Raw genomic sequence first — 26,497 nt, forward strand, 5'->3', positions numbered from 1 at the left:
AAAACAAAATTCGGGCTCAGTTCTGGTTCTGACCAGCCTGACATGCCACCATCTCACCCACCAGTGCAACTCCCAGGGATGTTTATCCCTGCCCACCCACACCCAGTGTTTCACCTCTTCTCTCTACAGAGATGCAGGAAAAGCATCCAGTGGCTCTCATCTGTCTCTAAAGCATTTTCTCAGGAGAGTATTTCACCCACCTGATCCCTGTTGAATTTCACATATTCAAACATTTGCCCCCCAAGTGAATGCAGAAACCAACTAATAAGAGATTTATGAACTGCCCAGGTCGAGCAAGTAGTTAAACAAACAAACAAAAAACCCAACAGTCAAGAAAAACACATTGGCACAAATCTTTCAGAACAGCCACAGGAAAGCTTTTTGGTTCCATGTCAAACAAGTTTAACTACATTCAATGCTAGATGTCATCAGCTTTAGCAGCTTGGAGAAAATGTAAGAGAGGGTATAGGAACGGACAACACTACGGGCCCAGCTCACGGTGCACTTCACTGTCTGCAGATCATAAGCCTGGATCAGCACGCAGAGCACAGACCTCCCTAACACACACACATCCCTCACTCAACCAAGGCTACGTGCACCCACCTCCTGCTCACCTACATCAAACACAAACACCCTGCAGCAACTGTCAAAGCCCACCCCGCTATCAACTACATCAACGCAGAACAGAAGCAGCTCTATTTGCCTTTGGTGGTCTCACTGGATCACTGTTGCCTTAGGACTAGGTTCTCCAAGAAAAAAACCATGCAATCAGTAGAATTAAATAAATTAAATAAATTCACTGCAAAGCCAGAATTGGGGCCCAGCACCATTATGTCAACTGGAAAACTCAGCCCACAGCCACCTCATATAAAAGGTCACCTTGCTTCAGGCTTTAAAAGGAGCATCCTGTGTACATCAAAGTCATGTTACAATAATTTGTGTCCTACAGATTCTTGCAAAAGCCCATTGTATTTATCATTCTATGTAACTGACAAAGCAGTATCTTTTATTAACACCTGTGAAGCTTTCAAACATCACCACTATTTTTCCCCCTCATTATGAAAGAGTTTTCTCTCTGCTCCCCGAGTGCCTTTCTATTAAGTCCACACAAAGCTTTGGTGGCCACCTGCTACACATACACACTTCTGCCACGAGGTCTCAGAGAAGTTGCAATTTAATCTCATTAAATACCAAGTAGGAGTAAAAGAATCTTTTGAGGGCAGAAATTACCCACCATCAAATAACCCAGCAACAACTGCTGTGGAAATTAACCTTTAGGTACAGGTTGCTTCGCTGAGCGATAGTTAACGAGAGTCCCCACCCAAGATGAAATACACAGCAAACGGGTTGGAAAGGCACGTCAGATCTTCCCCTCCGTCCATGCATCATTATATATCTTTTCCTTTCTGCTCTGCCCAAGGAGAGCTGTATTGTGGCAAACAAAAGGCAACGACACAGCAACGCCGCAGCTGTAATCACACTTTTGAGCCGGGACTGTAACTGCAGGATGGAGAGTCGGGGAGTAAATTACATGCCACAATAGCAAAGCAGGGCAGAGCAGGAGAGGGCAAAAGCAGCTGTAGTGAAAGCTCAGTAGCCTCTCGATCCTGGGTCTTCACATAAATCAAAGCAGCAGAAAAATAGTATTGAGGGATACTGATCTCCTTGGAGATCACATAAGAGGGATTCTAATCTTCTGGCTAGCCACCTCTTGCCCCAGTATCCCTCCTCTTTCCCCATACCCAGGATATGCACCAGGACAATACCTGGAGCTCCACTGAGTTTTCACAGAATGGGTTAGTATGGCATGTCCCCATCCCTTGGAGATTCCCAAACTCAGCTGTCATAGTTTAACCCCAGCTGGCAACTGAGCACCACACAGCTGCTCACTCACACCCCCACCAGTGGAATGGGGGACAAAACCAGAAGAGAAAAATTGTGGGTCGAGATAATGGCAGTTTAACAGGTAAAACAAAAGCTGTGCACACAAGCAAAGCAAAGCGAGGAATTCATTCACACTTCCAAACGTCAGATAGGTGTGCAGCCCTCTCCAGGAAAGAAGGGCTCCATCACACTTAACAGTGACTTGGGAAAAAAAAGGCCTATTAACAAGTAGGCTTTCTTGAGCACACCATTACTGCTAGCAGCCAGCAGGAAGGGCCAGATTTCCCATGGCAGCATGCAGCTCCTAGGGATCTGCAAGTCTCCAAACATACTAACCTCTGAGACACAGGTTGTTTTGCTTCCCATAGTCCCCTCGCCTTCACCACCCAGGCTCATGCACAACCTAGCATGGATACTTGGGAGACGTTCAGATCCCAGACTCAAGTACAAGCAAGACCCGGGACACAAAACCTGCCCTTTGGCCATCACCTGGATCTTCCTAGGCAGTAGGGAAAAGTGAAGCAGTATCCTTAGTCAGTTCCAAAGGGGAGAATTAGTTAAGGTGTTAGCTGAATCAACCCCTCAGTTTTAAAACTCTGGAGCAGAAAGCATCTGGATGGGTTTTCTTTAAATCTGCACACTCACATAATGACTCAAGCAATGGCCTTCTGTGATTTAAGGTTGTTTTGGTTTTTTCTTCTTCATCTCCTGGTGGACTCTAAAATCAACATCCTACAAAGAAATCCCAACATCTTGCTCCCAGTACAGACCCTCCCCTACACAGGTAGCCCCACTGCAGAGCACAGAGCAGGTCCCAGCCAGAAGAGAGACTTGAAGCCCTTCACCTTGTTTACTTGCCAGCAGCAACTTTTAGAAAAAAAACGTTCTCCCTTGCTTTTTTTTTTCCCCTTATTGTCCTGGTTCCAGCCGGGACAGGGTTCATTTTTTGCAGTAGCCAGGAGGGGGCATGGCTAGGACACAGATGTTATTCTATAACACTTCATGTCACTGCCGGGGGCAGGAAAAGGGACTCTCTTCCTGGGGGAAGGGGTTCCTTCTGGTCAAGAAAATGTGGTGGACAGGACAGTCAGTGTAGTGTGGCACTGGTCCTGGGCCAGAGAGTGGTGGAGTGGCATGACTGCAGTCAGGTCCAGCTCAGTGAGCATTTTGCAAGTGAATCACCCTCACTTTTGTTATTAATACTGTTGCTGTTACTGTTCATTTTCTTATCTCATTGCTGTTTCCAGTAAATTGTTCTTATCTCAACCCATTATGTTTGCGCTTTGTGCCTCTCAATTCTCAACTCGGTAGGGAGAGGGGAATACAGGGGAGTGAGAGAGAGAAGCCATGGTTTGGAGAGGCTCAGTAGGGGCACTGAACTGAGAAGCACCTTTCCTAAATCAGGACACTTATTACCAAATAATCAGAGCAGGATCTTTCAATGTGGCCAGCACCGTGTCTCTGGGCTTTGAACACTGCTGGAACTCTGTCTTAGAAGCTGACAGCACCCACCAGAGAGTAGCTAGCTCCCCATGGCTAGGTGAGCTCAAGTAACTTGCTACCAGCAGTTTTCCCACCACTGCTAGGAAGCACAGCCAGCTGTACAGCAGGTGAGGGAACACACTGTGAGCACCACAGCCCACCTGTGTCTAAACCAGCTTGAATGGGAGTTTAGCCTTTGACAAGGTGACAGGCCACAACTGTGCAAGGGATGTGCCAGTGGCAGGTGAGGAGACTAATGCTGTCCCTGCACTGTGCCTGCAGCACCAACAGGGACCCAGACCAACAGAGACCGCTGGGGCAGGGGACATGGGGAGACCCTCCTCTGAGCCCCAAAGGGAAAAAGCCCAAATGTTAACAGAGCACACCAAGGCCCTGCAGAGCCAAACCAAGGCCTGCTCAGGTTCCAGATGGAAGTGCCAGCATCAACTGTTTGAGCAGCCCAGCCCATCAACACCGACACCCGAGTGAATCTAAGCACCAGCTGTCCCAGTGCCCAGACTCATAAGTGCTTTTCCAGCTGCAAGACAACTCAGCACCACACCTAACACTGCTGCAAACCAAAGACAAAAAATGGAAAGCCAGATGAACCTACTACTGAGCAAATAAGTGCCCATTGCACTGCTTGTGCTAATCAGTTTGTTATTTATTAGTTTGAAATTCTCCCTTATTTAAATCAGACAAGATGGCATGGCAGTGCCTCATATCTCAGAACCCAGCAAGGGTGGGTATAGCTGAAGTCTGGTCGAGATGAGCACAGAAAACCACAGGGTGTCTGGTTCTCTCCTCTTCTACCACCCACATGGGCTGGGGAGACACGAGCAGGTGCCCCAAACCATCATGGCAGGCTGTGCCACTGGGCACCAGCAAGCTGCAGGGATGATGGCAGGCTGAGGAGCGAGGAGGCAGCTTTATTTACACTAGCAATGCTGAAGCTGCTAGCTCAGAGTGAGGAGGTGTAACAGGAGGAAAATAAACCTCAGCTTCAAAACCATCAGATAAGGCTTCAGTAGAAACAGAAGAGCTGTTTTTCTGAGCAACCAAGCAACTGCTCAGAGGGCCTCCAACCACCAGCAGTAAACACTCAGAGAAGTTTCCAACCACAGCCTGGAGTCAGACGGATTTCCCACAGGCTTGGGACTGCTCACTCTAAGGCAGAGTGCTACCGAGACCATATATAGATTTTGTCTACACAGAGGGCCCAGAGTTCCCCGTGGCAACTCCAGTGTCCATGGAAGAAAGGCCTGAGCATCTGGTTCAGACTCCCCAAGTGGGACTGCCAGGCTTGCATCCCTCATTTTGAGAAACCTACTCTCCAGTGCCTGGCTGCAGTCAGAGGAGACTATCATAAGATTAGACCGTGACAATGCAAGCAATTAAAAGCTCTCTCCCAGCTTTTCCCAGCTACCAGAGGGACTATTTCAGCAGGATCATCCCTTCCTGCATTTCAGATAACAAGTGGGTTAAGCTGTAGACAAGGATGCAGGAGACAAAGAGGGGCACTACAAGGACATCAGTATCCTGCAATAACTGCAAGAAACTCTCCCCCTTACTGAAAACATTTCATGTTGAGGGGTGTACCTGCTAGGCTGGAGGAGCTGGATGGACCCAGGTCTCCAGTGGTGATAACCATCATCCACCAATTAAAAGCACAGAAGGTATAGGGGAGTGTGTATATATATATTAAATATATATATATTTTATGTATATGTGTATTAAATAATTTCTCCCTCCTGAGACACTTTTGCTCTCCTCTTCCTTGTTTAATCATATTATTGGACAAGGGCTCTAATACCCTGCATGGGTCTAACCATTACCTCACATGAACTGGGAGAAGCATGCTGAAGGCAATGGGAGTGAGTTACATTCAGCTGACGCAGACACGCTCCACAGGACACCTTGAGGATGGATGCCCTGTGCCACTTCTCTCTCCCCCGCTGATATTTTGCTCTCCATATTTTAATAAAGTGAATACAGCATGCATAAAATTCCCTTGGCACTTTCTGGTTTACTATTGCCTTTCTTGAGCTCAAGTGGATTGGATCTTTGCTCAGAAAGAGTGGGCTGAACGCACCATTACTCAGCTGATTTACAAATGAACTGAGAAATGCCCTGGGGAAGACAGCAGGAGGAATGATTCTGCTTAGGCACTGACAAGCAGATCATGTAAGCAGAGAGATATGAAGCCAGTTCAGACAGCTACACAGAGAAAAAGAGCTGTGCAGACTGCTGCAAAATAATATGGGAAGATCTGTACGAGCTTTCAGTCATCTCACAGCAGCTGCTTCCTTGGTGCATGCAGACAGGGTAGCTCAGTATTTTAACTCACTGCCCTATAAAAACGCTTCAAGATCTAGTGCACAGGCAATTATGCCAAACTTAATTCTGCACCAAGAGGGATTAGGGAAGCATTTTATAAGAAGTCACATAGTAAAAGGCAGCTGCACAAGCCAGCGAGCAGCTCAATTAAAATGACATCTCGCTAAGCCGCTCTGAGAGCTGGTCCTTGAATGAAGGCTCACGCCGAGGGTCCGCTGGAGTGGGCTGTGCTTTTTTTGGTATCCAAGCAACATGACAAAGCCTGCCAGCACATGAATTACAAGCAGCACCTTATTTCCAGAGATATGGAATGGAGCCAGAGGTTAACACACACAGGCAGGGCTGCTCAGCTCAGGCCTATGTGAAGACACTGGCTGAACACTTAGGAGATGGTAAGCACACCTCTTCTCTGGAAGCCACCTGACCTTGGAAAGCTGCTGGCCTCATCATGTTTGCATAGGGAAGGCAATGCTGAAGATCAAAATCTCACAGCTGAGAAAAACCAGCAAACTTCTCCACGTGCCATGACAAAGATGCCTCCCAAAAACCCTCATGGTGCACCTGCATGACAGCACGAGGTTTTGCACAGGCTTCGTACCAGCCCCTTTCCAGACACACATATTCAGATGGCCCATCACCTCACCACTCTACATTCTTTGTGTACCCACATCTCAAGCAAAATACATGGGTTTTCTATTGCATGAATCTTTTAAACTTTAATGCATCTGTTACTGGACCACCACCCAGCAGACAGTCCCTGTTCTCACACAGAGACTTCCAAGACAGTAAGTACAAGTCCTAGAAAGACAAGCCTGCCCCATACTGTCCCCTGACTAAACCTTCTCAGTTTAAAAGTCTAGCATAAGTTTGGGGTTTTTTAAGTAGCATCTAGAGACAGAAAGATTCATACAAATCTTAACTCTGAAGAAACTTCAAATGACACCAAATAGTATAAAACATAGTTTTCAACTTTTTTGTTTCCCTCACTGCTCAAAAAAAAAAACCACCAAAATCAAAAACCACCAAACCGAACACAAGTCAGGTCTGAGGCAAGCAGAAAAATCAGCAACGCTTTTAGATTATCATGGTGCCCTAGTTTCAGCTAGGGAAGAGTTAATTTCTTCTCAGAAGCTGTTACAGTGCTGTGTTTTGGATCTGGAATGATATGGCTGTTGATAATACACTGATGATTTGTTTCTTTGCTAAATCGGGTTTATCCTAAGTCACAGATTTTTTTTTTTCTTGTCTCATGCTCTGCCAGTAACAAGGTACACAAAAGAAACTGGGAGGGAGCATAGCTGGGACAGGTGACCCAAACTAACAAAGGGATATTCCACACCATAGAATGTTATACTCAATATATAAATTGAGGAGAGTTACCTGGAAGGGGGGGCCGATGTGCATTCGGGAAAGGCATCGGTCAGCGGGTGGTGAGCAATTTAATTGTGTATCACTTGTTTTTCCCTTTTTATTATCATTATTCTTATCATTTATCATTATTACTGTATATTAGTTTATTTTCAACTACTAAACTGTTCTTATATCAAGATACAAGTTTTACTTTGATTTTCCTTCCCATTCCACCAGGGTGGTGGGAGAGAGGGCAGGTTGAGTGAGGGGCTGCATGGTGCTTAATATCCAGCTGGGCTTAAAACCACAACACATGGTTATCTGTAGGCCACTAATCACCTTTTGTTCAAGTGTTATGGGGAATAATCAGTTCACTACTAGAAGTAGAGCACTGCAAGCCACACTGACACTGCAAAGTAGCATCAGCTCCACCTGGGGATTATTTCCCCCACTGCTTTCATCCCCAAATAGTTTGGGACACAACCCTGACACAAGGACAAGCACAACATATCCACTGACATCATTTCAAGGGAAAACAGTTGATGTAAACTTTTTGGAATTGAGGAAAGCTTTCAATACTGTCTCTTGCATTATCCTCCCAGACAAAATGTCCAGCACACAGCTAGAGAAATACATAACACAGTAGGTGAACAACAGGCTCATGGGTCAAACACAAAGGTTTCAGATTACATCAGACTGGCAACCGGTCACTAGTGAGGTCCTGCAGAGCTCCATTTTGAGGCCAGTTCTCTTCAACATCTTCATAAATTACTTGGATGCAGGACTCAAAGGTATACTTAGTAAGTTTGCTGATGACATGAAATTAGGAGGGCTGTTGACACCCTCAAAGGCAGAGAGGCCCTGCAGAGAGACCTTGACAAATTAGAGAGATGGGCAATCACCAACCATATGAAATACAACAAAGACAAGTGCTGGAGTTTGCACCTGAGACAGGGTAATCCTGGGTCTACATACAGACTGGGGAACAAGATGCTGGAGAGCAGCACCATGGAAAGGGAATATGAGTCAGCAGTGCCCTGACAGCCAGAAGGGTCAACCCAGTCCGGGGGGGCATCAGGCAAAGCATCCCCAGCCAGTCAAGGGAGAGGATTGTCTTGCTCTGCTCTGCACTGCTGCGCCTCACCTTGAATGTTGTGTGCAATACTGGGCACCACAATATAACAAGGATATTAAGCTATTAGAGTGTCCAAAGGAGGGCAATGAAGATGGTGAAGAGTCTTGAGGGGAAGCCATCTGAGGAGCAGCTGAGGTCACTTGGTCTGTTCAGCCTGGAGAAGAGGAGACTGAGGGGAGACCTCATTGCAGTCTACAACTTCCTAGTGAGGGGAAGTGGAGGAGCAGGTACTGATCTCTTCTCTATGGTGACCAGCAATAAGACCCGAGGGAACAGCATGAAGGTGTGTCAGGGGAGGTTTAGGTTGGATATTAAGAAATGTTTTTTTTCACCCAGAGTGTGGTTGGGCACCGGAAGAGGCTCCCCAGGGAAGCAGCCACAGCACCAAGCCTGACAGAGTTCAAGAAGCATCTGGACAACACAGGGCCAGGAGCTGGACTTCAATGGTTCTTGTGCGTCCCTTCCAACTCAGAATATTCTATGATTCTATGATTTCTGCTTCTGGAAAGGCATTGTTTTGAGTCTTCTGTTGATATCAAGCCCCCAGGACCCCATCCCTCTAGCTGCATGCAGACCCTCCAGCGTTTGCAGGGGAAGTGCTGTCAGCCAGAGCCACCTTTCAGCTCATACTCAAGGCTTATCCCTGGTGCAGAGGGAGCAAAGTGGAGCCACAGCAGCACACCACAAACCTCCCAGCACAGTGAGGACTGTATCCAGCAACCAGTCTGGCACACCATACCCTTGCACTTGCTCAGCCCACATCCTGTTCCCACTCCCCCAGCAGCCCCCCCTCCTCACCAGCCAACAGCGGGCACTACCTGCCAGGCTCTGCCAGCTCCTTCTCCCACAGGAGGGGGCAGCAGCAGCAAGCAAAACACTGCAGAGACATCCCAGAAGCTGGTTTGTTTTCGGGGCTTATTTTCAGTTGTGTTTTTGTTTTAAATCAAACTTGATCAGTTGTGATGAGATTTATCTGGCAACCTGTTCCTGTAGCCCTGCCTTGCCCTCCCCTGTAGTGGTTTAGGATGGTGCAGGTTGATTTATCAGTGACAGCAGAAGAGGGTCAAGAAAGGAGTCAGCCTCTAAATGAAAATACTTCTGGGTTTTTTTCTGAGCCTGAACAGAAAGCAAGCATTATGTTAAGGTAAAGCTTAAATGTTTAACTATAATACACATATGTTTCTGCACAAAGCACAGCTGTGGGTTGAGAGACAAAAACTAACATGACTTGGCCACGTACACATCAAAAACCGAGAACTGAACCCACGCTCCTCAAGTGTTACCAAGCTCCAACAATAACCAACAGAGAAATAGTAACAAAGAAAACAAAGATTGTGTAGGCAGATACTTATCTGGGCACTTTGGGTCAGATCCTGACGTTATGCAGATTACCAGGGCAGAAGGCAAAGTCTGCACAGCCAAATCATAACACTTGTGAACTGGGCATACAGCATCCAAATTCCTACCAACAAGCCCAGGTAATTCAGCAACTTGCTGACCAATACCATGGCAGCTTACCAAGCTGCTGGCACTCACCTTTGGCTGTGACCCTCTCAAACACCATTCAGGAAGGGCAATATATTAAACAGCACTGCAGCAGACAGGCATGTGAAAGGATACATCCCCAGGATAACTGCTTCAAGGCATTTGATAGGTAAGGACTCCCTGGTCATTTCTCTTGCTGTCTCCATTAACCTAGAACAGAAACAAAACAATTTTGAGTCCTTCCATCTAGAGCAGTTGACTGGAATCAAAGGGCCTTCTCGTAGACTGAGGGCCAGGCACCTCCAGTTCTTATCTCTGCAAGAGCTGATGAACTTGATTATCCTTTACAGTGACTTGCCAGAGCCCTGTTGACTTCTGGAGGATGACTGGGGGGAGCAAAAACAAAAAAGAAAGAAAAAAAAAAAAGATGTTTGGCATCCCAGTGCCTTCCAGCCTCTGAAGATGGGTTGAAGGAACGCTGCCTCTCCCAGCAACTCCATGAGCATCACTTCAGACTGTAATACAAATCCCTGCTGAACTGGAAAAGCTGGCAAACATGCAAGCTCTCACAGCAGGACTAAGAGTAGCTTATTTTCAAAATAACCCTGCTTCTCTTCTGGGAAAAAAAAAAAAAAAAAAAAAAAAAAAAAAAAAAAAAAAAAAACAATAACAGGGGAGAGAGGATGGTTACATGATGGCCCCCTGAAAGCTACAAATGCCTCTGTGAGTCTATAGCTATAGCTGGACAAGAATGTAATGCCTTTTTATCACACCCTTCTCTACAGAAAACTCTACCAGCACAGACACTTCACACCACTGCAAGCTGAGTTATTGTCTTGCTGCTGCTCCTCACCTCCTGTGGATGGGGAAAGAGGCAAAAACCACACCATTTCCTGCATGAGTGCAGGAAACTATTATGCCTAGGATTTTGCAAGTTCAGTTTAGTTACAATCTAGACTATCTTTGGAGTACAGTTATCTGACAGGGACAACATTGTGACAAGAAACAAGCTCAGCTGAGAAAGATGTTGTCCCAGATTGATACTGTACCATTAACCAACTAGGTAACCTATCTCCTTCCACAAGCAGATCCTGAAATCCTGAATAGTTTAAGAAAAATACTGGAAGGAGACTAAAAAAGGCCAGAAGAGCCACATCCAATGACACACCCAAAAAAAAAAAGGCAGCTAAAAACTAAGCCAAATGGATGAAAGTCTGTTTTGAAGTCTTCTCTGTCCATATCCTTTCCCTGGGAAGAGCTTTGTAAACAAATCCCTACTCTAAGGAAACACAATATTAAATGACAAAAATATTTGTATTAGAGAAGATTATGAAAATATGCATCTGAAATCATCAGTCTTTTTCTCCCACTTTCTAATTCAGTCACTTCATGCATTTTAAACCCTGTATTGAGTGCAAATGGCAATACAGCTTCCACTGCTATTACAGTCTGTCACAGCCATTCCATGTCCCATTTATCCAAGTTAGAAATTATCTTTTCATTTGTAAACAACCACCCTTTACACTCGGCCTTCAGTACAGAAGACTAATTAGAGTTTGCCTGCCTCCTACACACTCACAATCAGCCACAGAAACCCCACAGAGCACAGAGCAGCTCCAGCAAGGGCACACAATGGGATTCCTTCATCCCCCACAGTGGCTCTTCAGTGCTGGTCGCAGAAGGAGCTCTGCAAAGCCCCAGCTCCATCCGGAGGCGTTACATGTAGGTGATGCACGGGAGGCATCCCACTGGATTGCCCATCTTCTAAAGTTAAGAAAAAAAAAAGTCATAGCTGATAATGAACACTCATCATCAGGAAAAAGCTCTGAGTTGTTAAGCTATTTAGCTTCAAGCCATTTAGTGTGACATATGCCTGGTTAACATAATCTGAGGGACAGGGCCAGCACCTCCTCCTCAGGTCTGCACCTGCGCTGGCCCTGCTGCCTGCAGGCACACACAGGAACCTGCACCCGGGTCCAGGAGCTGCAGCAGGTGCTCCAGACCAGGACAAGGATGAGGATCTGTGGAAGGGGAGCATCAGTCAGGAGGCATCAGCAGTGGTCAGTGAACAAGTGTCCATCTGCACTCACAGGCAGGTCATGCCCTCGCACACATCCATCCCACAGTCCTGGGGAATACTCCACAAACAGTTTGCTTTATCTCTGCATGGATGATCCAGTTCAACAGCCACTTAAGAGTTTTTCTTCCACTTTTAACAAGCTTGAGACAAAGCATGGCCTTAAACCCTGTGTTTGCACTGGAAGCAGAGCCTTTGGAGAATCCCCAAGCCACTGCTCTGCCCAAGGTAGCATAAGCCAAATCTAAATCACTGCTCACAGACAATTTTTCAACCCACTTTCGACTGGCTTCTCAAAGGCCTGGGAACCCACCAGCTAATCTATCCTATACTTAACCTTGCATCTAAGAAGGTCCCCTAATGTTTAAATTAAATCTTTCCCCTTTTTGCAAATTAAATCAGGAGCTATTTCTGCTCTGCACAGTGAGCATGGAGACCATTTATTATCTCTCCTCTTGCTACAGACGTTTGGATATGCAACAGATTATAATCCACCCTCTCCTCAGTAAACATGAGAAAGCAGACACCAATCTTTTCTTTTTTTTTTTTAATCCTTCCCTCACTCCCCCCAAAACTTCCCCCTTAGGTTATGTTTTCTATACCTTTCAAACAAAAAGTTTGCTGCTTTGAATTTCGGAGTCCCTTCAATCAACTCACTTCTCACAGTCCTTCAACTAAGTCCACCACAGCAGAAAAACACCAATTTCCTTCTGAATCCAACTTTCAGTGCATTTTTGCAACCAAACCAGTGTGCTGTTGGCTTTTTCCCTCCTGGCCCACCCTGAATAGGTTTTTGTGGGGTTTTGTGGATTTCTTTTGCTGGGGGGGAGGGAGGGGTTGAGTTGGTGGGTTTTGGGGGTTTTTTAGGGGTGGAGGTTTTTTGGTTTGGCCTTTTTTTTGATAAGTTTTGTTTGGTTTCTAAGATCAGCTCCTTCTTTGCAAAATTAGCCTTTTGTTCTCCACAACTGGCTACTCCCAAAACCCTTCTCTGCATTTGCCCTTACTAAATTATCTTCTGTTTGTTCCAGTCCAGCTTTCTCCTATCCTTTGAGATCACTTTGAATCCCAACTTCACCTTGCAAAGCTTTGTCACCTTGTCCAGCCTGGACTGTACACCATCCATTAGCAAACCATTAGTGTTATCCATACCATCAATAAAAAGCCCATTGAGCTGGGACAGACATGACACAACTGACAACCTCTGCTGGGCAAGAGCAACCTATTGGTAAGTACCACTTTCTACATGCTGCTTTTCACCAAGCTGGGCCCTTATGTTGAATAGTGTTATTTAGACTCAAGGCCCCTGCCTTATCCTCAGGCTGCCAAATGCCATACTAAAGCAAGGAGTTATTACACACAACTTCTCTCTGACTGACAAAAGCTCTTACACTCTCACAGAAGAAAAATGTGAGAAACAAATTGTGCCGAATGAAATTAATGTTGCCTTTCCCCTGAAACTGCAGATAAACTCAGAAAGTTCCCAAACTTACCTTTTCCTTTATTGTTTTTAAAGGCTGATATCTTTGCCTTCCCCAGTTTCCAAGAATACCCATGCTCTCTAACACAAGTATTAATGGTGGGACACCACTTGTCAGTTCTCTAAGAGATAACAAATGACAGAGCATTCAGCTCATTTGAAAGTAACTCATGACAGATGCTCTTTGATTTGTCCTTTCCCCCTTTTTTTTCATTCCTAAATTCTTACCATGCTGTCTCAGATGTTAACAGGGACCAAAAAGTCCGCACAGCAAAACTCATGAAAGAAGATTTAAGGAAGGCAGAAAAGAATTTAAAAAATAGCATAAAGCATTTCAATTTCCTGCTTGAGAAGGGTTTGTTTCTGGGATTTTCTTTAAATCTTGACAGTTACCTGAAAAGATTCTACATGTACAGCTAATCTTTACAACCTTATATCACAGAACTCGCCCACAGTCACCCTCTCCACAGACCCCAGTGAGCATGAGGGCAGCCCATCACTTCCAGTAACCCAAGGGAGACTGCTGCAGTCAAAGACAAGTGTCATGCAGCTTCCTCTTTGTGGCACTTACAACACTATCTAAAGTCTGCCACACAGATCTCTATTCCAGACCACAGTGAACACTTCTGCCTCTTACAAATGCAGCCAACAGCACAAGCTGCTTGTTCCTGCCTTGAGATCTAGTCCTTGGCAGATGATGATATTTCTTTGTTAATTGATTCAAATTTCTTTCAGTGTTTTCAGGAGCCCACCTGGACTAACTCCCTTGCTTTCTGCAGGAAGAGAGGGCCTGTAAAGGAGTTGGGTTTGCCTCTTTAGGATGTTTTCTGTTTAAAACGTCAGTGTCTCCAGACAACTCATGGGAAGAATGAATTCCTTTTGCTCCCAGATTTTTCACTCAGGCACCCAGTTTCATATACAGGTTAGAAAAATCTTCAAACCTTTTAGTATGCCCAAAACAGGAGAATGTCAGAGCTGGCACCCGTCACACTGGACTCCCTTCAGAGATGACCATGCTTAGGAGAGGCTGCCTATTACCTTCACCAGAAAGACTACCATAGACTTCAATAACATTTTTAATTAGTGAGATCCTTCAGCACATTTTCCACAAAATTCTCCTTTCCCAGACCCCTGTGCTTGCATGAGGTGCACAAAATCTCCCTCTCTCAAGCTTTTCTAAAACTTCTGGCAGTTTTATTCATGACAATGAAGCCAAGAAAGAAGTGAAAGGGACCAACAGGATTAAAAGGAGAAAAAACAGCAGAGCAGATACTGATCTCATGAATCTTCTCAAAACCAGTCTGCTTCAACAGCAGAAGCATTTCTACCACATGCTGCACATAGCACTGTATCTGTAACATTCCCCCTTTGTGTGAGAGAGAAGCAGATGTTCAAATGCCTTCTGCAGTCTATTGTCTGGAAATGGTATGAGCCTATTTTTCTCTGCAGCCCCATCAGGTTTCCTTAATAACACAGTGTGTTGAAACAGTATAATTTCCTTCCCCCCTTCCCTGTTATTTGGTTGCACCGTTCCCACGTGACTGCTCCTCTCACAGTCTTTTATTGCAATTGATTACCCATCATATCAGCAGTCACTGAATGTCTCTCCATCCTCACACAGCAGCTTCAGGGCTGCAATTCCTCAAAGACTCCAGAACCTACTCAAACATCAGTTTTTGCTTCAGTTGTAGGTCCCACTGATCAGCTGGCACTTAACTGGAGGGAACAGTACAATACCACACTTCCCCAGATACTCTCTGCAGGACAAAGGTATTTGTTTCTCATTGTGGCTCACACCTGCATCTCAGAACAGAAGCTTCCAGAGGGCTTATCATCCTTGTAAAGCCAGTAATAACAGCTTGTTGACATTGCATACACAATTACAGAAGTTACTACATATCCAGAAATACATTTTTTTCCTGAAGTTCTTAAGTGATCTAAGCTTGGAAATTTTTAAAATAATGACTATTTCAATTAAAATTGGCATTTTTTATCAGACCAATTGTACCAACAGGAAGCTGTAATATAGGTTTGACCAGCATAATCCTGCATGGGAAAAGGAAAACCAGCCCTATTGATGCCTGAAACACTTGTATCATATGCACACACACATTCCATGGATCATGAGAGCTGAACTCCATGGAGTGCCCTTTACCTTTACATCACGAAGCCTATGAAGGTCACTGTCCCGGGTCAGGGTACCTGTACAGTCTATCAGCAAAGCACTCCTATGGTGGATGTAGCTACACCTGTAAATCTGGATTTTGTACAAATACAGCAAACTCAGGCAAGGTTAGACACAGACACATTTTCAGTCACAGTCTGCCAGTACAACAAGAATACCACACAAAGTTTACAGGTTCACAGCTCTACCACCCTGACTCACACAACTATGCCAACAGAAATCTAACATTTCCGAAAGCGTTATCTGTAGTCAAGACAAATCCATGGAGTGTCTGGCAGTCTAGAAGTTAAGCTGACAATAAGAGTGACTTTTTCTTAAAGAGATTTTAAATACTGAATTATAGCAAGACTGTGTCCGTTAATGACTTCCTATAGATAATTTATGCTTGTCTTTCTACATGCAGCCACACATTTTTATTTTCTCATACATCACACCAATGCTGGCACTAAATCTCTGTGATATCTAGTTATCCCTCCATAATAGAAAAATTCATTAATATGCCCCAGCTGCTTTAGGACACTTTCACATGAATTTATGAATATTCAATTTCCATCTAGTACTCAAGCTTCTTTGTGTCCAGCCACTGCTCTCTTGAAGAAAGGCTGCCAAAGATCTCGTAATACTTCCATTAGCTTTGAGCCCTCGCATTATGAAATAAGCAATACGTTTAGTATCAATAAAGCTCTGGGAACAGTCTCATTTTTCAAGAGCCAGTGGCAATTGGAGGCATTTAGCATCTTGTCCAACCGACTTGCAAATGCAAACTCTGTCTTGCAGCAAAGTGAGGCCTCTCACACCACAGAAACTTGCTCAGAGCAGTGCTTGTTGCCTCAGTGCAAGGTGCCTGTTGTCACCACGCTGGAAGCAGATTTCTTGCAAAGTGGAACACGCCCCCCAGAAAAAAACCTTGCAGGTGTAGGTTATTTTTGAGCTTTGATGAAAACTGACCTGCACACCAGATGAAGGAAAGGAAAGCTTTCAGGCACAACTCAACATTACAGGGCAATCAATGCATTATTCACACTGAATCACAGAACGGCTGGGGTTGGAAGGGACCTCTGGAGATCATCTGTCCAACACTCCTGCTAGAGCAGGTTTATCTAGAGCAGGTTGCACAGGATCATGTCCAGGTAGGTTTTGAGTATCTCCAGAGAAGAAGACTCCACAACCTCTCTGGGCAGCCTGTTCCAGTGTTCTGTCACCCTCAAAGTAAAGAAGTTTTTCCTCATATTCAGATGGAACTTCCTGTGTTCCAGTTTTTGCCCACTGTCCCTTGTCCTGTCACTGGGCACCACTGAAAATAGTCTGGCCCCATCCTCCTTGACACCCACCCAGGTAAATTTAAAAAGATCAGTTAGTTCCCCTTTTCATTTCAGTATATTTGTATTCAGTATGCTACATTTACTTCTCACAAAAGCTAATTGTATCTTCATGCTATCTATTCAGAAAAAAAATCTCAGCTAATCAAAGTTTGGGTCTTCAGAGTATTATGTGTGTTTAGGACACATGACCCTTTAAGTTCACTTCCTCTTGTATTTGTTTGACCATAGTAAATGCTAGTATGTGAGTACACAATTATCTGTTTACTTGAAATCTAAACCTAGTTTCATAAAAATGACAGGAACTTAAGATAGTCTTATATGTGTTCCCCTTCTCAAATTTGGAGAAACCAAGACAGGGCAAGCATTTGAGCCATACTGCAGCACAACAGGATGTGGGCAGCACTCCCATCTACACGATCAAGGAGCAAAGCAGCACAGGTCTTAGGACTCTACACTGTGCAAGTCCAGCATACACCAGGTTCAGACTACTGTGCCTGGAGATCTAGCAGCAGCTGCCCTGAGGAGTTGGACCATTTCCAGGGGTACTCTCCTTAACTCCATAGAAGTCCTGCAACCCCATTTCAAGTCACTCACAGAAGTCCTAACAGCAACAAAACCAGGAGAGAAGTCAGACACAAGTCCCCAGACAACACAGTAAGGCAGATAATTAGAGGAAATGGAGAGGATCCAAAGCCAGGGGTAGGTCTCCAGCTGTGAGCACTGTATTGGTTCCCTTCCAGGAAAGAGTACCCGTCCTCATAAGCCAGGTTTTCATCCAGCCCAGGAAGATGACAGCCTTTTAAGTGGTAAGTGCTGAACACAATTCATTTTCATCTTCCACTTCCGTGAAAAAAAGTAATGGGACAAATTTAAAAATGAGCGAACAGCTTGAAAACTGGTTTAAGCTTCTGTAAACCTATCTATCATTCAAGGCACAAGATTTGTTTTAAACTAGTTCCACCAGAGCAGTGAACATTAGAAAAAGGAAGTGGGAAAAGATTGCTGTCAGTAAGATGAAAACCTGAAGCACAAAGCTGGGGTGGGAACCGGAATTTACAGTGATGGACCATTAGATTAATGACAGAGAGCTGAGGAGAACTAGAGACAGGCTAGTCTACAGAAGTAATTATATTCTGCTTATCTAAATTTCACCCTAAAATAAAAGCATAATGTTGTCAACATCACTTCCTGCCCTAACCTGCTAATTTATTGGGTTCTATTAAAGAATCATCCTAAGTCTGACGCAGTTCTTACATGCAAGGGACCCCAGTTCTCTGTTGGCAGGCTCCCTGGGCACATGTTCATACTTGCATTGCACAACCCATCACCACCCAGCACAGGAGTCCACCACATGGAAGGAAGAGCAAGATGAGAGGCAATGGGAGAACACAGATGCAACTTAATACAGTCCATTGTGAGCCTCCAGAGGAAAGGACTGTGCCCAAGACGTCAAAATTCCTACAGCATTTTTCAAATCTGATCTCTTCCAACCATCAGCAAAGGGCATTACAGCACAACCAGAATATCAGGACTTACATAGTTTTCATAAAAGCAGCCCAGCCCTCCCAACCCAACACCAACAAGCACAAAGTTAGAGTTTTCCCACCCCGTGCATGTAGTTTTGGCCTGTAACTATGCAGCTCCCACACAGCTGCCAAGCAAGGCCAGCTCTTCCACCCAACAACATACACAGTTTTGGCCCTGCCAGAGGAGCCATGGCACAGAGGAGACAGCCCTCCCGTGCCATGGTGCCACAGATGCTTAAATGCCACGTGATCAACTGGTATGATGTGGGACAAGGGCACTAGACCAATTCCAGAGACACTTACCCACTTAGAGGTCTGCTTTTTCTGATCTCGAAGAACTGTGTTCCTGTGTGATTATATCTGAATTTTCTCTGTTAAAGGAAAGTAATTTTAACAGTCAAACAATAAGATGACAATGCTCTAATGGTGAATTTCAGTTCTCACTTCCTGCTGAAACATAGAACAAGCAGTAAAAGCCATTGACTCTCAGAGATGAAACCCTGGCATGTGAAATAAAGCAAACGTTTTACTTGTCTTCTTGTATGATCTATTAACCACCATCCGGTGCAGAGTCAAGCAAAAAAGGCTGTCCGTCTAAAATGATACTCAAATTTGGCATTTGAGGGTTATTAAGTCACTTATCTCCCAGGTCTCACTCACTATTGGGTTACAAGTTTGGCCACATAGCTCACATATGATCTGTAAACCAAAACCATGGCAAGTGCATCCATTTACACTTCGGAAATAGAAATCATTCTCTAAAAAACCACGATGCACTTGAAATTAAAATAACCAGCTACATGCAACTCAAGCTCATTAGTTAACACTATGAGGATAGGAGAAAAGTTCATCACAAATGACCCCTGCAGACAGTCAACCAAATCTCAGCACCACTTGCCTAGAAGCACAAGCTACCATGCAGCAGCATCACCAAAAGCAGCCTCTTCCTTGCTCCTCAAGCACAGCTGTTCAAGCAGCAATGTAGTAAATCAGATCAAGATACCAATCTGTTCAGTAAAAACAAAACAAAAAATGCAACAAAATTAGAAAAAGAAGAAACTAAAAAAACCCAAGACTATTCACTTATATTTTCTAGGTTATCTTTCCAGCTAAATCTCTTTCCTAACCTATTTCGTAACATGGCCATTAGAATATTCATGCCAGTAAAATTGTAGTGGCAATACAAGAGCAGAAAGAGGTTACCCCATGGAGGCAAAGGGTGCCTTGCAAGGCATAAATAGCACAGCTGCTGGCTGCATAACCATGGTCTAAATAAAAACTCCAGCTTGCACCAGGATGCTCTGAACTGACTTCAATTAGAGTTCAGAGTTCTCCAGAAACAAGGTTTTTTTTCCCCTCCCGCCTTCAAAACCTAATTCATGAGGCCCTTTCAGGGTGCTCTGAACAAAGCATACATCCTCTTTCAGCCCTCAAAGCAAGCCCAGACACTACCCCCCAGCCCACTTTGAAGCTTTTCTGAACACAGATCCAAACTTTGTCCCCTGAGGCCTGCTCCTGCTACATAGCAGAGTGCAGGATTTCAAAACCACTGCAGGGTGAGGTAGGGAAAAGTACCATTTTTTGAGTTCTATGCGACATGGTATCCTCTTTGGCACAAGTCCAGCAAGCAACAAGCCTCTTGTCCTGCCCAAGTGGCCGACATACGGAAGAGAAAAGCAGCACCCCCCTGCAGAGCAGGAAGGCCCCAGCCTCCCTCCCCACCGCAGCTGCTGCGGCTCCAAGCCCTGCTGCTGCCTTGATCCCAACCACTGCTCCTCGGCAGGCTAACCGCGCCTGCTATTTTTGGATGCTCTTTCAGCTGCCACCCATATCCCTTCTTAATCCTTACCAGGACTTTACACTCATTCCTCATCCCCACAGCTTCCCCACACACACAAAAAGGGAGAGTTCAGAAAAAAAAGGAAACCAGAAGAGCAGCATCTGGGCCAGCAACCTTCTTTGATATTATCAGTCAGCAAGGGAAACAGTCAGGAATTAGGCATGGGGCAGTGACAGGGAAGCTAGATAGATGTGTCCATCCCTGATGAACACACCAGGCAAGTTCCTGTGTCAAAGGTAAGCCTGCCCACCTTGGGGTCAGAACAGCTGCTTATGCCCCTCACCCCAATGACAAGCACTTCCTGCAAGCTGAGCACACAGGCAGTCCTCAGGGAGCCCACAGGGGCTTCCAAGGCAGAGGGAGAAAGGGTTTGCCACAACACTGTCTCCATTGCTTTATGACAAGATGCCATATTATTTCTCCAGACATCATGATCCAATCATAACATCCGCATAAATCAACTTCAAAATAAGCACTTCTACTCCCACCAATGCCACTTCAGTTAAATTTTTCAGTATCATTTAAAGCTAATTACATCTCCCAGAGGATTGCTATGACAAGCTCAGCGCTGCTGGTGCTATCACAAATCCTTGGAGGCGTCCTTTTACCCCCAAATGATCCCAAGCCCTCATAACCAGCTAATGCTTCAGTTAAGCTCCTGTTAACTCATGCTAGGCACAAGTCAGCCTTCTCTCCAGGAACCACACACTCGAGAAGGATACTGCAGCATCTTCATGTAGGTCTGTATTGCCTGAAGCCATTCTGGGATTGACATGGAGAGCTTGTAGTTTGGCACAGGTGGCACTGAGGGCTGGACACAAAAAAAAAAAAAAAAAAAAAGAGATAAAGAGGTTAGATAGTTACCACTCCCCGCAGAGCGGATAAGTGATTTACTCGGGCAGCGGCATGTGCTTAGTGCAACGCAACGCGGCAGCACAGATGGCTTAAACCCCACGTGAACTGAAGCATCAGGCAAAGTCATCCTGCTGACAATGGGGGCTGCCTGTGCACCAGAGCCAGCCCCATCCCTGCCGGCACAGAGAGCCCAGCACAGGCCCCCCCACGGCAGGCTGATCATTAGAGCTACCACCAGCATCCCTGTGTGGGCAGGCAGTCCAGCACAGAAAGCCAATGCTTCCCATTTTTCCCCCTTAGCACAGGGCAGTTTGGATGAGCAGAGTCCCAGCACTGGCTCTGCTGTCCCACCTTCCCCAAAAAGCCATTTCAAGTCTGACTTTTGGTTTCCTTTACCACAAGAGAAAAGGAGACAAGGATCCCAGGCTGCATAAATTCCCATCTGCCATGTGTCTGCAGCAGACTTGCTGGGCAGGGAATGCATGGTACCTAGAAGACCACCTGCGACCCAGATATTTAATGATATTAAGACACTTAAAGATATAGACTGGTAACATAATGGGATTTTTCCAAAATCTCATACGACATCTGCTTGTGCCTAAGCATTTTAAGAATCCAGGCCCTCAATCCATGTTTAATCTCCAAAGCTATGTGGCTCCTGAGCCTGCAGCCAGGCAGGAAAGGGGCACAGCCTTGTCCCAAGTCCCATTATTTTAGGGGTGACATTGCAAAATATGGGATCAGCAGATATTAAAGTGGGCAGCATGGCTAAAAAGAGATTAGTACAATTCTCAAAAACACAATGGAAGAAACAGTTTATTTGAATATTAATGCAGACCCAAATTCAGGAACCAGCAGTTTGGGTAGCCGTGACACAAGATGCAAAGTAAAGCTTGCAGCGTCTGTGGGCCCACATCATTGCTACAATAGTTTGAAACGCATAAAGTGACATATCTTTGTCCTAAATTCAGTTCAAGGCAGCAATCACAGGTAAGAAGAGCAAGTTCAGGTGATACAGGGTCATTTCCGCCACACAGATTTTCCTCTCCACTTCCCATCTCCACTTATGAGGGAGGGACTGTGCCTTTGCTTTCAGGGAGTGAGCACCGGTAATACCAAGGTGACCAAAACCCAGCATTTACTACATGTAGCTAGTTACAACAGTCAAACAGTAAATACACTTATGAGAAAGGAAAAAAAAAAACAAAACACCAAATTAAAAAAACCAGAGACTCCTACACTACTGGAACACAGAAAAGTACCGTAAGCAGCGAGCAGATGGCGAGGCCTCCAGCTCGCTCCCGCCATTCCGGCCCCACACGGGCCTGAGCACGCACATGGGCTTTCTCTCCTCACCAGTGGGAGTTACGAGCAAGACTCAATAGCACTTCTTAATCACGATTTCCATGCCTAAGCTCTTCATTAGAGGTATTTTTTTTTTTTGGTTTCACAAGTTCCCTTCTCCCCCAGCCCCTTTGGTCTAGACAAATTATTCACCTGTCCCTCCTAGCATGAAGGCAGACCTGGACTCAACACACCAGATGAGGCTTGAGTTTCAGGAGCAGCAAGGAGCTGATTAAGGGAATTACAGCAGGGTTGTCGCACCTTCCCAGGGCTGGCCTGCTCCAGTATAAACACTCCTTTTCTTTGAAGATACAGAAGCTCTTAGGTGCATGTTTTGCACTTACACAATACAACAAGACAATGGGAGCCCCAGTCAGTGAGAGGCCCAGCTGCTGCAGAGGCACAGACAGCATCCTTTTTCCAGCCCTTGCACAGCTGTGGGACCCAGGATGCCATAGGGATCACACCAGCGTGAACAGATGTGGCCCTTCCTGTAACCCAGAGTTGCCACCCTTACCATAGGGATCAGGTTTGGACCTCCAGGTAAGGTGCTCCCCATCTCCAAGGTGGGTGATACATCATCCAAGGAGCATGATCATGTCAGACACCAAGGTATGATCTGGTAAAGAGAACCACGGTTTTCCCAATGGCTGACACATAACTTGATTGTTAAAGTTACCTCAGCAGGCCTGCTGAGCCAGGAGTCCCAAGTCCCTCCAGATCTCAGGACACGACAGAGAAGCCATCAGTCTTTCCCCACACAGGATATTGCACTGCTCTCATCTCTCCAGTGCAACTGGGCAGTACACAAACTGTGCCACCAGCCAGGCCAGGCAGAGGACAGCCACCTGCCACTCCCACTCCTTCCATACAAAACACGTTTCCTGCCCCCCCAATTCCTGCCCCAGCTGCAGGAGCACCGATACTGGGCACCCACCCAGCATGGAGCAGAAGCCAGGGCTGTAGGACACCACCACAAGCAAAGGAACGTGCAGCATTGTTGCTGTTGAGGCTGCAGCTTTCCAGCCAACAGTGTGCATCCCAGCTCAGTGGCAAGGCGCTGGCGAAGATTTGTAGCAGGAGATCAGGGACGTCAAGAGGAACTGCAGACACAGCACTACAGATCATGAATTTGTGAAGCGAGTGAAACTGAGATGAGGCAGATGAAAAGCCTTGACCTTATATCAGTATTTCCAAGCAATAGCAGCTCCAGAGATCCAGAGACAGTAAAGCCACTGCAGTACAAGACCATGTGGCAGAGCCGACACCGTCGTCCTATGGCTGGAAATGCTGTAGTCTCAGTTCACCACAGACATCCTGTGTGAAACTGGTCTTGCCCAATTCTACTGTCTCATTTAATGACCATAAAGTAATTTTCTACAAGCTCACCCTGCAAGTACATTGTTAGCTAGCACAAATGAAGCTGACAGGCAAGAGCCCTCAAAGCTGGTTAGAGGTTTAATTCATTAAGATCTACAAGTATCTCCGTGATCACAGGACACGTAAAGCATTGCACAGTCTTTCCAAACCATAAGCTCTTCCCAGAGCTCAAGCCAGCAGTCAGAGGTGGAACACCCCTCAGGTTCCAGAACTGGCCTCCTTGCAGACAAGCCAGCTTTTTGAGAGGATTCTGCCTCTTGAGAGAGATGCAGCTCTCCATCTCTGCAGTTTGCTTTTCCAGTAAGGACAACCTCACCAATACGGTAAGAAGCTACTTAACCGCTCTGAGTGTATGATTGCTGAGACTAATACTAAGATGATTAGAGCAATCAAGTGGAGCTTCTTGATGAAAACTCTCCCCATCACTAGGGATTAAGAACAGATCAGATGCAGAAATGGAGCAGCTGCACTCACCACTCACTCAGCCTGAACCAACTATGAATGCAAGCGGATTACAAATCATCTTCTCACAGACACAAGTTTCTCTTGTCACTCCCAATCAGCAGTACATGGTCTTTTGTGGGGTGGCACATACCCAGCAGCACAAGTCAATTAAAAAAATCTGTACCACTGTTTAAGGAACAAGTCTCCCCTCACATTTCTATTCTGAACCAGAAATTACCATCATCACTTTAGCAATCCACTATCACTTTGTGGCAAAACCCCATGCTCCTAACCTTCATTTGCTCACTTGATCTGTGTTGGCCCTAAGAAGGACCAGGTGGTCTTCAAACTGCCCTCTGACCCCAGAGGTTCCAGGCTTAGCCAGCAAGAGCTACTTAGTCACAGGGGTCACCAAGTCCTCCTGTCCCTGAAGAAATTAATCACCGCAACAGGGAGTTTCCTTCCAGACAGTACTGGAGGAGTACAACTCTTAAATCACCCTCCACTGATCGCCAACAACAAACGATTCTGCCAAGCAGATTTCAAAACATTTTTTGTCCAAATCGACTTCATGCACACATGCCACAGAGAGTCAGGCCAGTGCTGGGAAGTAAGGGATGGAAGTTAAGTCTAGGGATTGCTTTGCCATCCCTTAACACCAAACAGATTTGCAGGTTGTCTAGACTACTGTAAGACAGTCATGCTGCTGAAACAAGTTTCACCCTCTCCCTGACCCCTTCAGTTCTACCTCAAGCCCTTGCACAAGTACAAGATTAATCACACTAAGGAACCACAAACAAACTCAATACAACCAGACTACTCTTTAGCTGAATCTACTCCCCTATCCAAACAAAGGCTGGTTCCAGAACAAGGAGAGTAGAACAGAGAGAAAGAGATTGCCCCTTTTGCACTTACACTGAACTAAACACTGCAGAAGAGATAAAAGGCTTTTTCAGCCTGCATCTTATTTGACAAGCACCTTCTCAGAAAAGCCCTACACAATACGCTTTCAACTTCTCCATACACAAAAATTACTTTCTACCCCACAGAGAAAAGGCATATACGTATATAAATATCACTGACAATCTGGACTGTGACAGCACCAGCCCGACCATCTCACCCTAGCATGCAGAGGGGTGCAAATCAACCCCGACTTCAGTGGTCAGCTCAGATTAATGCTGCTTGATGGGAGGAATGAATCAAGCTCAAAGTCTGCCAAAGCAGAGAGTGTAAAAGACACTGTGATCAGTAATGCGGCGCAGTGGTGAGAAGCCTTTGAACAACAGCAGGTACCAACATTTCATTTCCTCGCTGGAGGAAGAAGACTTGGGTTAGGCAGAGCTGTTTGGAGCTTGTACTGAGGAACGTACAAGACAAAAGCGTTTGGAATCTTTCCACGTACTGGAAATGAAATGTCTGAGTTTTAAATTTCTTGTTACCCTTCGGGCGCAAGGCTGTGTTTTAGAAAATGCCTGTGTTTCAAAGAGCTGAGAAAAACGTGATTTAAACTGCACAAAGCACTTCGTTCAGTTCCTTTTAACTCTTGCTTTCTACTTTTTCTTCCCCAGGATAAAAAAGAGTCATTTTCTTCCTACTCGTTTCCCAAGATACCAACTCCAGCCCCTAAGCATCCCGCAGCCCGTTCCGGACGCTTTCGGAGCGCAGACGCTCCAGCTCTCTCCTGGCTGCCCCTCGCAGCCCCGAGAGCACGCTCTCGGCGGAGCTGTCACACCCTCCCAACCCGCCCTCGAGCCTCCCCGGCCCCTGGACGACCTCAGAGCTAGCAGCCGCGGGACCTCGAGGTTCGGGCTCTGTGACACCCTCCCGTTTCGCACGAGGGGGACGCGGGGGCTCCGCCTTACCCGAGCCAGGCGGGCGGCGCTCCGGATGGCCGCGGCTACGGCGCCGCCCTGTTTCGGGATGCACCCGCTCCACGTGCCCCCACATCGCTCCAGGTCTGCCCGTCCATGGGAAGCCGCTCTTGTTCACCAGGAAGAGCGACCCGCCGTCTCGCTGCTTGCTCCTGCTCCTCCTTCCTCCGAGCCCCGCCGCTGCCGCTCCCGCCGACCGCCCGCCGCCGCGGCTGGGCGCTCCGCGACCGGTCCCCCTCCTTGCCGGCCGCCGCACGGCGGCTGCTCCCGCGGCCGCCGCCGCCGCCCCGCCGCGCCCGTCACTGGCCCCCGCGGGCCTTGGCCCCGAGTCCCGGGACCCGCTCGCGGGAGGTGCCCCGCGGCCTCGCCGCCGCCCGGTCCCTCTTTATATAAATATATATGTATGTATGTATGTATGTATGTGTGTGATGTGTGTGTGTGTATATCAGGGCCGTGCGGGGCGGCCCTGCTCAGCGGACCGCAGCGCGGGCGCCCCGTCCCGG

At 46.2% G+C, this 26,497-nt stretch overlaps 1 protein-coding gene across 1 annotated transcript in view; it reads right to left on the bottom strand.

Moving 5' to 3' along the window:
• Window positions 1-26,085, bottom strand: part of VASH2 (vasohibin 2) — a 37,028-nt gene extending 10,943 nt beyond the window's left edge. Inside the window, 5 exon segments of the mRNA XM_018085139.2 lie at window positions 9,809-9,883; window positions 18,564-18,620; window positions 20,823-20,911; window positions 25,986-26,036; window positions 26,038-26,085. Coding sequence (XP_017940628.2) covers window positions 9,809-9,883; window positions 18,564-18,620; window positions 20,823-20,911; window positions 25,986-26,036; window positions 26,038-26,070 — 305 coding nt within the window. The 5' untranslated portion in view covers window positions 26,071-26,085.
• Between the last annotated feature and the right edge of the window lie 412 nt (window positions 26,086-26,497).

This window comes from Manacus vitellinus, unplaced genomic scaffold (genome assembly GCF_001715985.3).
Source record: "Manacus vitellinus isolate BGI_N305 unplaced genomic scaffold, ASM171598v3 scaffold_8_pilon, whole genome shotgun sequence".
Lineage (NCBI taxonomy): Eukaryota > Metazoa > Chordata > Aves > Passeriformes > Pipridae > Manacus > Manacus vitellinus.